This window comes from Pempheris klunzingeri, chromosome 21, assembly GCF_042242105.1.
Source record: "Pempheris klunzingeri isolate RE-2024b chromosome 21, fPemKlu1.hap1, whole genome shotgun sequence".
NCBI lineage: Eukaryota > Metazoa > Chordata > Actinopteri > Acropomatiformes > Pempheridae > Pempheris > Pempheris klunzingeri.
In genome coordinates, this window is record NC_092032.1 from 6,548,185 (window position 1) to 6,560,917 (window position 12,733).

The window sequence follows — 12,733 nt, forward strand, 5'->3', positions numbered from 1 at the left end:
GTATTGTTTATCACATGCTGATCAAATTTCAAAGCCTAAGGTTATTCAAGGCTAGATGTTTTTTTTTTTTTTAAGGCTGTTAGTGATATTTGTGGAGTCATTGATACTGTCTTCATGCCTTCATCTTCATATATTAGATATTAGGGGTGTAACTGTTGCGAATAAGGTCAACAAGGTGAGCATTAAAATGTAATCAACAGCTACTCTTCATGTTAATGAAAACTCTAAATGCTAAATTGTCCTGTCTCTGTTGTATTGTGGTTTGAAGGAAAACAAGTTATGGATTTTGAGACTTTAATTTGCACAGCAGCTGCAACAGCGATTGAACGTTCTAACTTTGTGTTATTCGGAGTTGGCACCCAGTAAATATCTGAGCTAATAGGTCTACCTTCTCAGTTTTCGATGCTCTCCACGTTTCCATACTCTTGTCAAAGGGGAAACGCCCCTGAAAGAGCAATTAGACCATAAAACATAAAATAGAAAATGAAGTGAAGTAAAACAGAAAAAGTACTCATGAGTTCATGTTGTATTCATGCTATTACCCCACGGATCAGCGTGCCAACTGTTCTCGGCACGACAAGCCTTTCAAGCCTTGGAATTCTCCGCATGCAAACTGGTGTACGCGGGGCTGTACACTGAGTTTGGATGGTGTCTTTTAACTCGCTCAAAAGCCAAACATGCAAGAGCAAATGTGTGAAGAACAGATTAAACGGTGTGCTTGTTGCCTCTAACATATGCTGCAAACATTAACGTGCACAAATCCCGAATGCAACAGTAACCTAATATTATTTCGAAGGCCAGGGGCATTTCATAGTACAGCGTTTTGTAAGATAAATATCTCTACACCAGGTTTAACCAGTTCTACACTGGGAAAGAAGAAGCAGACAGTTTCTTTAGTGCTGTGTCCTCTGCAGGGTTCAACAGCTGATGTGGATGTTGACTTTTTGCCTGGACATGCCGCTTTAGCTTCAATGTTATAGCAAAAAATATCATTCAGCCATCAAGCGCATATCTAATCATCTGCGATCGTTTCATTATCTTTGTGCCTGTGCCGTGCATCACCTGCTGTCCCTTCATTATCACAAGGCTTCGGGCACACATATTCTGTTTGAGTGTGTGTGTGTGTGCGCATGTGTGATTAAGGTGGGGGTCAGTTCATCCTCTCAAAAACACTGAGGAGAGAAGTGCTGTGAATCCTTCTCTGAGCAAGCCACACAGATGTAAAGTGACCCCAGAAATGCGTCATTAAAATGTCAGCCCAGCTGGCTCATGGTCAAATGCTCAATAATAGTCCATTCATCTCTCTGCAGATGAAGCTTTCAGGTCCCCGTCGTCTCTGAGAGTTTTAATTTCCTATCTCAATGGGAAAAAATCTCCCTTGTTTTTCAAAGTTAAAAGCAGAAATATTCTCTGCTCCTGTCTGCAGTCTTCATTTAATGGAATTTATTATCCATAAATACAGTTACAGTCAGAGGTGGAGGGCTCTGCCTTTCTTTACTACCGCCTTTAATCAACATGGTTTGAAGTCATGAGGCTGTTAAATGACATTCACAATGTGTGAAGAAGCATCATGCTTTCACTTTTGAACTTACGGATATAAAATGTCACCAAGCACTCGAAGGAACAGAAAAATGAATGAATCAAAACTCAGGGCTGAGTGTTTTCTCTTCTGTTTGTCCTGAATAGATCACTTGTTATGTGAAGGAGTGAGCCTGAATGAAGAGAATAGATTAGATTACATCCATCCGTCCATCCATTATCTATATCTTAAGGGACGTGGGCGAGAGGCGGAGTTACACCCTGGACTGGTCACCTCTCAATCACAGGGCCGACACGTAGAGACAGACAACCATTCATGCTCACACACACACACATACCTACGGGCAATTTAGAGCCATCAACTGATGGTGAAGAAGAACCGAGTATGTTATTATTTCAGAATTTGATGTTAAGGTCACCTGTTCTGCAGATCAACCAAACGTCAGTGAAGAGAGAAAAAAAAAAGGAAAAGGAATGGTATGTAGTTAATTTCCAAATGAAAATGCCAATCTTTCATGTAGAATATTTGCTCTCCCTGAGTGTGACAAGACTTCAAATGGCAGTGATGTGAGTAAGGCTGTAGAAGCAATGTCGGCTAAATATCGAATCCATCAAAAGCAGGTCGATAGGTGTGACCTTGTATACAACATTCCTCCTGACTTGTCTCAGAGGAAACAAATTTCTCATAACTGTGACAACAGAGGAGCATCCTTTTAGTGGGAAATGGGGGATGGGATATATTCCTCTTAGATTCTCATGGCTGCCCATTATTGTCAACCATCCAGTCGTGGGAAGAAATGTTCAGATATTTTATTACTTTTACTTTCTTTTTTTTACTAAAGCTAGAGTACCAGTACTAGCCGACACTGTAAGAATACTTCATTGCAAGTAAAAATTGAGTGGATACATTAGTTTAATCATAAGCACTGTAGGACGTCCCAAAAAAAAAAGTCATCCCATTTGAAACAGATAATGTCAGTAGTGCAGTATGAGTGTGTAAAGCAGGGGCAGCGTTTGGCCGAGTGCAGCAGCAGCAGCAGCAGCAGCAGCTTTTAAATCACAATGTTACGATGGTAGAGGCTCAGTGGTCGCCTCAACTCCATACTTGCTGAAAAACATATGAGCTATTAAAGTCCAGGGATTTATTCATTAATTAATTCATTTATCGTTGACTTGAATAGGTGCTACATGCACATTTAAAGAGGTTAAAGCCCCAAACAAAAGATACAGCGGGAGACAGAGGAGCAAAATCATCCCAACACAGTGTTAGACTCAGCTGGGAGAACATTGAATGAGGGAAGCTGACCTAGTGGAGCATACCTACTTGAGAGCAATACAGAATGTACCTTTACTGCATTACATTACATTATATTTTGAATTGACATCCTGACGCCTGAACTTAGTGTTTTTCCTCACATAAATAAAGATTGAAATCGAGTGTTTGATACTTAAAATTTCCCATAGCTGGAACAAGACCTGCACCCATGACAGCACTCTAAAGGAGCACACAAACTGTTTGCCACGCACGTCATGCACAGCCTTGTCCACCTTAGTCTCAAAAAAAAAAAAAAAATCCAAGGAAAGTCCTTGTAGTACCTAAAGCTGGTGATAAAATGTCAGACTAAATTACCGTGTTGACACAGAGTATCACTCCTCATAAAGTATTTACTAAGTGAATCGTGGCTTTATCCTGTTTAACAGTGTGATTCAAAAACTGTGGAGCAACAAAAAAGAGAAAAAAAAAAGGAAAATGAATATTGGACTATTACACACATGCACGCATTATACACATTATACAGCCAACGAACTAAACCCAGCATTTTGACAGAATTAATTATTCACCGAATCAATTATGCAGCCACTCACACAGAGACAGGCAAGGTCTGCTTCAAAGTCCATAACAACCTTCACTCACGATGTTTTGCTTATTCAGTAATACACCCACGCAAAGCAGGTGCCAGTTTAACCAATGCAGTATTGTTAAATTATTAAAGGAATTACTTCAAGGTGTTGTTTTGGTGTGGTGCAGCTATTCTCCATAGTCAGATTTGTCTCACTTAATTCTTGTTCCAACATTGTTAATTAAATATGAACACAAAGACCTATCCTCTCTTCCCGTTGCCTCCACATCCTCTTCCTCTACTTTCATTTTCCTGAGATCTACTCTCACCCTTTCAAGTAAAGAAAAGCCTTTTGAACAGTCTAGCCTACCTGTTAAATGTTTTAGCAGCTGCTGCCAAGATCTATTCTGCGGTGTCTTCCCTCGCCCTGCGAGATTTGCCTCCCTTGTCCTTGGCTGGTAAACACAATCTTCACGCTTGTCCCTTACCTGCTATTTAAGAGCGCGCTGGCTCACTAGCTCCTGGGATATGCACTAGAATTTATTGGTAGAGAGGTCAGAGAGCCTGTTGTCCTGTTCGGGATTCATCGCCATGCACGCTACAACACCTTGTGCAGAGGGTGGGAGGGAGGAGAAGAGGGCAGATCTGAACTTATTCAAATGAGAGCTTGTCTTTGAAGCGTTGCATGGGGCGAGCTTTGTTAGGGGTCCCAGTGGATCTGCTGTTGACAGTCTCTCAGGTTTTCTAACGAGGGGAGCCTTGGCATGTGCCTTAGGGCTGGTTCACAATCACTTGGTGTGCCTCTCTGATCACTCGCTCCGCTTCTTTATCTCCTCTTTTATATATATATGGCCTTGAAGTCCACTTGAGGGTTTTGAAAGACAAACACAGAGCAAGACTGTATTCACTAGGCACTGGTTCAGGGCTACCACAGGAGTGTCATTTTGTCTACTGAATCATTAATAGCAGTCTGAGGTTCTTCTCCAAAAAGGCTCTGAGAGTGAGTGATGCCTGGAGTCCACTCTGCCACAGTGGATTCAAACAACTCTTGCGTGCTTCTTTCCTGACAGTCGCTATATATCACATGATTACCACTGCAGACACTGGGATTGAAGTGTAATGATAAGCAGGCCTTTCTGCAACATTTAGGCAAATATTTCTTTTAGATGAGAACGTCGACACCACTCTCATGTCTTAATGTATAATTTGAAGCGACAGTAAGGAGTCAGTTAGCTTAGTTTAGCATAAAGACCTGACACGGGTATAAAACAACTAGTCTGCCTCCGCAGGTCCACACAGTCCAGCTTTTAGCACATATAAAGCTCACAAATCAACACGTCACATCTTGTTTGCTTAAAGCTGTGGTTTTACTGGAGGTAAATGTTAGCAGACACTCCAAAATGCAGAAGGCAGACAACTTCCACATTTCATAGTTTAATGTTTTTAGAGATGCTAGATGGAGACTGTCAGACTAGTTTTTCTTGATATCCACTGATATAAAGTTAAATTGAATTCATCTTCCTCACTTCCTCGTGGATAACGCTTCATTTGTGTTTAGCTGAACCTTCGTGATGTTTCAAGTTAAAGATGTTTTTTTCCATTCGCAAGCAAAATCTTGCCTTATTACGTATCAGGTGGCTGACTTACTGAGAGGGAAATTGTTACAGGAAACTTATACATCCACTTAAATCCTAGAAAATCCAAAATACCTTTGTGCCTGTCAGACTTTTATCCACCGTTTTGCTGCAGATGCCCCCAGGAGTGCAATGAGAATGTTAAGGTGACAATAACAGTGTTTGACATCTACCTATCTATTTTAGAATTCATATGGGATCATTTGTAAAGTTGTTGTTTTTTTTTTAGAAGGATGTATAAATAAACTACGGGATGTAGTTCTGCCAGAAGATCTGCTTTTCAGTCTCCTGATTAGAGCCTCTGGGCTGAACTGAAAGCCTTGACAGAGCCTGAGCAACCCCACAGCAGACGTGGCACTGACATATACTCATGTAATTGTCAGTTGTTATGAAAGTAATTTCAGCTCTCTGGCTCCCTACTGTAGCTGATCAGCCCCTTCATCTCTTCTGTTGAGAATATAGTAACATCAGGCCACCGGGGTTACCAATTAGCCAAATCAAAAAAAAAGCTTAGAGCGTGTTCGATCCAATAGTTTACTAAGAATGGGTGTGATGGAGAGAGAACGGTTGGAGTGAAGAAGTAAGATCATTCCCTTGGGTGTCCCAGACAGTCAGTGTATTGAGCAGATTTCCCAGGTTCATGTCTGATGCCTGTGTGGAGCTGAGAGCCAGGATCGTGCTTTAAAGTGATTGCCACTCAATCCGTATTTGTGCTGACGGAGCGTTCCGCCTGCATGTTTAATGCCCGGCTTTGGGTTGGTGAGTCATAGAGGGATAGTAAAAATGAGCTGTACATGTGGCGATAACCCATCTGTCATTTAGCGATGCTCCCTACTGTATATCTTCTGCAGTGAAGAGGAATCAATCTTGGAAGTATATACAGTATATGGATAATTTGAAATTTGCTACGTGGAAAAGACACGTTGTGCATCAGTGCGTTTTGGAAGGGGATTGTATCATTTTTATATTTTAATTATTTTGGAGATGGGATCGAGGAATGTTTATATATAAGGGGTCCATTGGAGGGGCTAGAGTTGGATCAATACAATAAAAGTCATTGTTTTGTGTCAAAAATCCGACATATTCAAGGCGTTCTCAGACAAGCCCTCGTCAGCAGCACGCCAGTTTACCATTGGTCCTGATTGCCACTTGTGAACACAGTTTGCTTTACTGCTGGAAAGCGTCCACTCAGCCGCTTTACCTCATTTGAACTAGAGGAGCCACTGCTGCAGCTGGTCGATCTGAGCCCACTATTGAGACTGTAGTACCCCTGACAACGTCTTCAGTATGAATTCAATTAAAGCCCTTTTGACTAAATTGCATTTATTTCTGGAACGTCATGAAGAACATTAGTCTTGTTCTAATTGAAAACAAAATTATGATAATTGTGTAATACAAAACATTTAATTAATTTTCCAATATACTTTCCTGGTGTGACTCAGTAAGCCATCAACCCCCGACATTAAGCACTTCAGGCTGTGTGTATTCGCTGCTGACATTTTCAATCTCTGTTTATCACTAATTACAACTAGCCTAAATTACCTCATGAAAAGGTGACATTAGAATACTGAAATGGTAATAATATCACGGAAAGATACAGTCTGACTCACTCTGTAGTTGGTAGGAAGGTGATTTTTCATCAGATAGTGATCTCATCACTGCCAACATAATACACCACAGTGGCTATAAATATTCGACCTGAAAAACCTTAAAAAGCCAAGAAAAACTTGCTGCAGAATGTGAATTATTAACCTGTTTTTACCATCAAAAGCACCCACACAAGCTCAACAAAGAGATGTGAAATTGTTGTCTCTCTCTGTCTGTCTAACCCAAAAAGCGAGCTGCATGGAGTGAAAGGGCCCAAACCTCATAAAACACTGACACAAACCTAAACATCTGTATTAAATAATACAGGTATTCTACATAGGAGAGCATCTTCTTTGTTTTTCTCAATAGTATTTTTTTTATCCAGCTAATGCCGTGGCTATAGTTTCGGCAGTGTTGATCGGCCCATCATCTTGGTTGAACACATTGAACACAGCTGAAAATTTGTACATTTTGCCAAAACACCTAATTTGCAATGGGGGTTGAATGGTTTTAGGTGCAACCGTATTAGACAGGCTGCCATGAAATATCCCGCAGGATGAATTATGATCACTTTGCACACCTCTATCAGGTCAGAATTATTATTTCAATGTTTTTGCTTTGAGCACATACCTGCAAAACTAATGACATTTCCATCAACAGCAGCTGTACTGTGTGTGTGTGTGTCGCTCTAAGCAAATCTTTGCATACCAAACTGTTACACATTATACTTGATCAGCATGTTAGCATTGCCATTGTGAGCATGTTAGCATGTTGATGTTGCCATTTAGCTCAATGCACTGCTTATAAATAGTCTTAATGAGCTGGCATTTGACTCTACGTCATGTTTCTATGTTTTCTACATAGGAAACTTTATTTCACTGTATTTACTGTACAGACTGCCTTTGTCACATTAAACATGTGAACCTGTGTACGTCTAAGTCACTTAAACATAGTCAAACTGGTCATTGATCACCATCCTCATCTGTGCATCTGGAAAATCACCTTTAATCTCTCTGTAAAACGTCATAGAGATGTGAGGTGACTTCGATTGTTCCTCGGTGGCTCCAAATAGAGGATTACTGCTCTCTTGTCTCAGCCACAATTAAAGCCCACTGCAACCGTCGGTTCCCTGTGTGATCTCTCGGCTGCTCAGTAATCTCTCCACATCCTCAGATCCAGAGGAACTGAGGTGCAATTTGGACAGCCACAAAAAGTTTTTCTTTCATCTATGTGGGGGTAACTGGGAGTGTGTCTTAGGTTCAAATAGTCTAAGGGAATGATGTCCTTAACTATGAACATGCTGTTTGTTTGAATAATTCTGAATAATATCATGAATTACTTTTCTTCTTTATTTATTCCAGAATGGTTAAAAAATAAGTCACTACCTGTGAGCCAGGGGGTTTTATTGTGAAGGTCCAACCACACAGTGTTTACAACAGCAACAAAGTGGATATACTTTGAGTCACTATTGCGTTTTGTCAAACAGTGACCAAGAACAGCAAAAGTGACACTTATTTATGATAATGTAAAAGATTATTACTATGATCTTCCACAACAACTCAAAGACGTTTGATTGCTTCATTTAAATGAACTGAGTGGCTTGAATATGTAAAAAGACCCATTAAGGATGCAAGTAATCTCCTGAGACAAACACAGTATTTGTTAAAGGACTCAAAAGCAAGTTGAAAGTAACATGAGAGAGGAGCTGAATTCTCCTCTGACGCCATGGGGAGCATTTCTTGATTGTTTTCCTTGTCTGTGCGGGTCCACACGAGTATTCTCTTTGGTCGCTTCTCTACAAAAGACCCCCACTCCAAAGAAAGAAAGATAAAAAGAGAATACAAAGTCCATTTCTTTTTGCTGCTCAGCACAGACTTGTCACTTGTTATTATGTGGATTTCTTTTGCACTCCTAGAGTAGAAAATAAAAGGTTTAGTGGTGGTCAATCCTTTGAAGTGACACAGGCCATCGCTAATGTTTGTTTCAAGGAGGCTCAGGAGGACTGAATACTAATTAGGCCTTTTGTTTTCCCTATTTTTCATGGCAAGAAGGGGTGAGGGATTGCAGCGAGAGTCATAATTAGAAATATTTTGACACTTTCAGGATAAATTCAACTGAATATTTAAGATAAAGGGGCAGAGATGAAAACTTGGAATAGTAGTTTGACATTTTGGGTATTCTCTTTCCTGCTGAGAGCGAGATGAGAGGATTGATTGATGTCTTCAATACACAGTTCTACATTTTCCTCACTTTGAAGTCACTCGTGTCTTCTTTATGGAAACAATCAAAACACTTTCAGGTAATTCCAAGATTATAAAGCAGAAAGCCACAAAGCTCTATAGCCTAAACTGAAATCGAAAGGTTTTTGTCGTAGAAAATGATTCACATTTGCCATAACACGAGGCTGTGTAACACATATACTAATATTACTGTGCAAAAATCTCTCTGTACTGTATTTGCCTCTTTTGTGTATTGATGTTTCACTATATCTGAATATCTGCAGGAGTTAATTGGCTGTATGTGCTTCTTGAATAGGCGAACACTTACACAGTGAATGTAGCTTAGGTCCAAAGGTAATCCTTCTCAGAAGCTTATAGAAATAAGCAGCCAACACAGAAGCATTTAAATAAGCAGGTACCTTTTCCATTCTTCCTGGGAGAAACAAAGGGAGACATTTAAATCACGTTTTCATTCATGTACTCAGAATGAAAGGAAAATATTGTAAGATGGTACTTTATTGGTTTCAAGAGAGATGGAATTGCACCAGCCCAGAGTCTTAGTCTAATTAACATATCCTTGATTTAAAGCATTTGAAATGTACAGTAGGTAGATCTACTCCAGAGTCATCTTACACAAACCATAGAGACATTCAGTTCACTGTTGTTTAGAATCCAGTTTTTAATATTTAAATGAACTATAAAAAGCACATTAAAACATATTCTCATTTTAGTTACAAAAATGGGTCACCTAAAGGGCTTCTCATTGCATTCACAGAAGGATTTGAACAGTGGATGTCTAACAGTTAATGTATTTCTCTCTTTAAAAAATCCCCACCCAAAATATATAAACTTAATTGCTTAACCAAGGTATATACAGGGCATAACATCCTTGCATCTTACAGGTTATCAAGAAAGTTTGAGGTATACAACCAAAATAAAAAGCCTGTCAGAAAACAAAACAGAAAAAAAAAAAAACAACAAATAGAATTAAATAAAGGAAAAATGAATGCCATGATTGCTTCCTACTAGCACAGGATCACAACATTAGTGGGAGATGTTGCCGTGTACGTGCTGGTGTGATACTTTCAGGTGTTTCACCTACGGTCACAAGGGCAGAACAGCAAATAACCTCAAGCTTTGGACTGTCAATATATACAAAGGGCATACAGTCTAATTTAGCAATAGAGAATTGTTTGAATGCTCATTTTATTTGCTTCATGACAGGTACACACTAAGTGTTCAACAAAAAAAAAAATACCAGAATTATAAATTTATTTGATTGAATGATGTCTTTAACTTACACTGTATATCTTTAAACCAACATTGAAATTAAAGAGCCGGAAGCAGAATCTGATACACATGCAAGTTTTGAAAGTGGATTCAGAAATAACAGTATTGTACAAAATAATAATTACAGTTTTTTTTTTTTTTATAATTATCAAAATACACCTTCTTTCTTAGCACCTCTTTATACTTTTTGTGTTTTTTGAACAAGCACCATTGTAGTCGTTTTTATACAGCACCTGGAGAATCCAGAGAGGAGGTCTGTGTCCCCTCATGTCGCCTGACCCCCTCTCTTGGTTTCCTCCGATTCACCCTCCTCTGCCACGCGTTCAAATGTCCTTCACCTTTGCTCCATAACGTGGTTAAGTCATGTGGTTCGAGCCCTACAAGGGCAACAAGTATTTTCCTGGGTTACACGTACATACATGGAAAGACATGTTTGCTACACCATCTTTTATTCAAAACTTGCATGTGGCATAGAAAAGGGTGGGGGGCTAGAAATGGGGTTTGGTGGTACCCAAAACGTCTCAACTTGACTTTCTTTGCTGGCCCCATCGAGTCCTTTATTTTCTTTTTGTTTGTATTTAGCCAAGGAAGCAGACGGGCCCGACTTCAAACCCAAACTTCTGGTTAGGGTCCCCAAAGTCAGTCAACATGACATCGATGATTGGAACCTGATCGATTTTCGGAGTATTAATCTCCATCACAGTCTTTCCATAGCCCTTCCTCGTCTGCAACAAGAAAGACGGGAACACAGAGACACAGGACAGCCGGTTAGACAAGCAAATCCCAGAGAAATACACGCTCCTTCTACTGTGTGTTCATGCTGATCATTATTCCATCCATTTCCCTCAGACCTCAGCTACTAGAAAAACTGACTGTCTGAGAAGAGTTGAGAGCTTTCCACTCTTCCTTGTTTCACTCCTAACGTGATTTAAGGAGTAACAGTTCTCTTCAGGAAGCTCCAAATGGATGAGAAACTGATTACAACCATTCAAAGCTTGACAGTTCTTCAACGTCTACTTGAAACCCAACAGGAGTAAATGTGTCAGAAATCAAATTTCATTTTTGCTGGAAAATCACCCCTTGATGAGTGTTTTTGACAAACAGCATCTATGGACAGGGCTTACCGCACATCCGTCTGAGAGGGCCTTGATGTAAGGGTTATTGTCATACGACATCTCCTCATCGTTGGCGCCCAGGAAGCGCAGCGCCTTGTCGTAGCTGTCGCTGGAGGCGTCGTGCCACGCCACAGACTGGTGGCAGCTGTAGGTGAAGTTTTGCCTGGCCGAGGCTGTCAGTAGTCTGAGGAAGGTCATCTGCACCATGTTTATTGAGTTTCCCTCTGCGTCAACATAGGAAAGCTGTTGGTAGGCAAACAGAGAGAGAGAGAGAGAGAGAGAGAGAGAGGTCAAAGGTCAGAGTGTGTATTTTCACATTACAGTACAAAAAACAGGAAATATAAGAAAGAAGATATGACAGAAATATGTAAAAAAAAAAAAACTAGTCATAGAGTATGAAAAAGCAATTAGATGCAATCATCAACATTGCAACTGTGAAATAACCACAGCTTGTTTAACACGTTTTGATAAATAGATAAAGATGATAGACGACACGTGTTGGATCTCCAACAGACAGATCGATAATCAGCTTTGTGTTTACGTGAACATTTGGCCGCATTACTGACACATAAAGCCAAATGGAGACACTTGGCAGAGTACACATGAATAACTGAAGAAGTGTGAACTACATTCTGAAAAGTTTTGGGTGCCAAGGTGAACTAAAATACGATTTTGTAAATAATTCTGCAGTTTATTAATGCTGAAGGCATTTAAAAGATTAAAATTGTACTTCTATGAGAACAGGCAGCTGGTCGGAGACATTTCCTTTGTTCTGTGTACAGTTTAATGAGGTATAAGACTATGACCATATTGGCCAATATAATGCTGAAGTCATTTAGAAACAGAGCACTTAGAATATTACAACCGGCTAAAGTAAAATACCTGTGACAATTAAACGGCTTTTCCAGTTGTTATACAGTTATCACTGCTCTCTTTGGCCAATCTAATCCACAACAGCTTTTTACAGAGCTAGTGGCTCCAGCTGCGTGGCAACATTAACACCAGTTGCTTTGTCGCTATTACTTTTGTTTTAGCATTACTAAATGGAACCACAGTGCATTCATCCAAATCAACCTCTGAGGACTTCAAATATGGGCACCAGGCGACATGTTACATCATCTAAAAGCCTTCTGTTCAACAACATGATAACAGCTGAGCCAGTCAGGCCAGACTGTCTTCTGCTTAGATGGGTTCAAACATCCCAGACCCAGAAGAGCGCCGTTTCACAGCTAGCCAGAGGAGACACTGCTGCACAGTGACTTCTACATTTCAATCAGTTCAATCAATTAGTCTTATGGTGCTTTCATTAATAGCTGACGTTATATAATTATTGATTCTGGACTCTTCATCGTTCGAAATATGGAATCACCTTGCTGCAAAACCAAAGATATTCATTAAAGCTTCTGCTGTGAAGAAGACACAACATGTAGAGTACTTTGTCTTTGTGTAAGACAGTGTAATGGTTTTTGTTTGCTTGTCAACAAATCTAACCATATATTCTGAGAGTC

General features: G+C 40.0%; 1 protein-coding gene across 1 annotated transcript in view; it reads right to left on the reverse strand.

The window, feature by feature from the left end:
* Positions 1 to 10,688: 10,688 nt before the first annotated feature.
* The window catches only part of col11a1a (collagen, type XI, alpha 1a), a 77,217-nt gene continuing 75,172 nt past the window's right edge, over positions 10,689 to 12,733 (reverse strand). The window contains exons 66-67 of the mRNA XM_070852861.1: positions 11,235 to 11,468; positions 10,689 to 10,835 (exon numbers count right to left, since the gene is read on the reverse strand). Coding sequence (XP_070708962.1) covers positions 10,689 to 10,835; positions 11,235 to 11,468 — 381 coding nt within the window. The remainder of the gene's footprint in view (positions 10,836 to 11,234; positions 11,469 to 12,733) is intronic.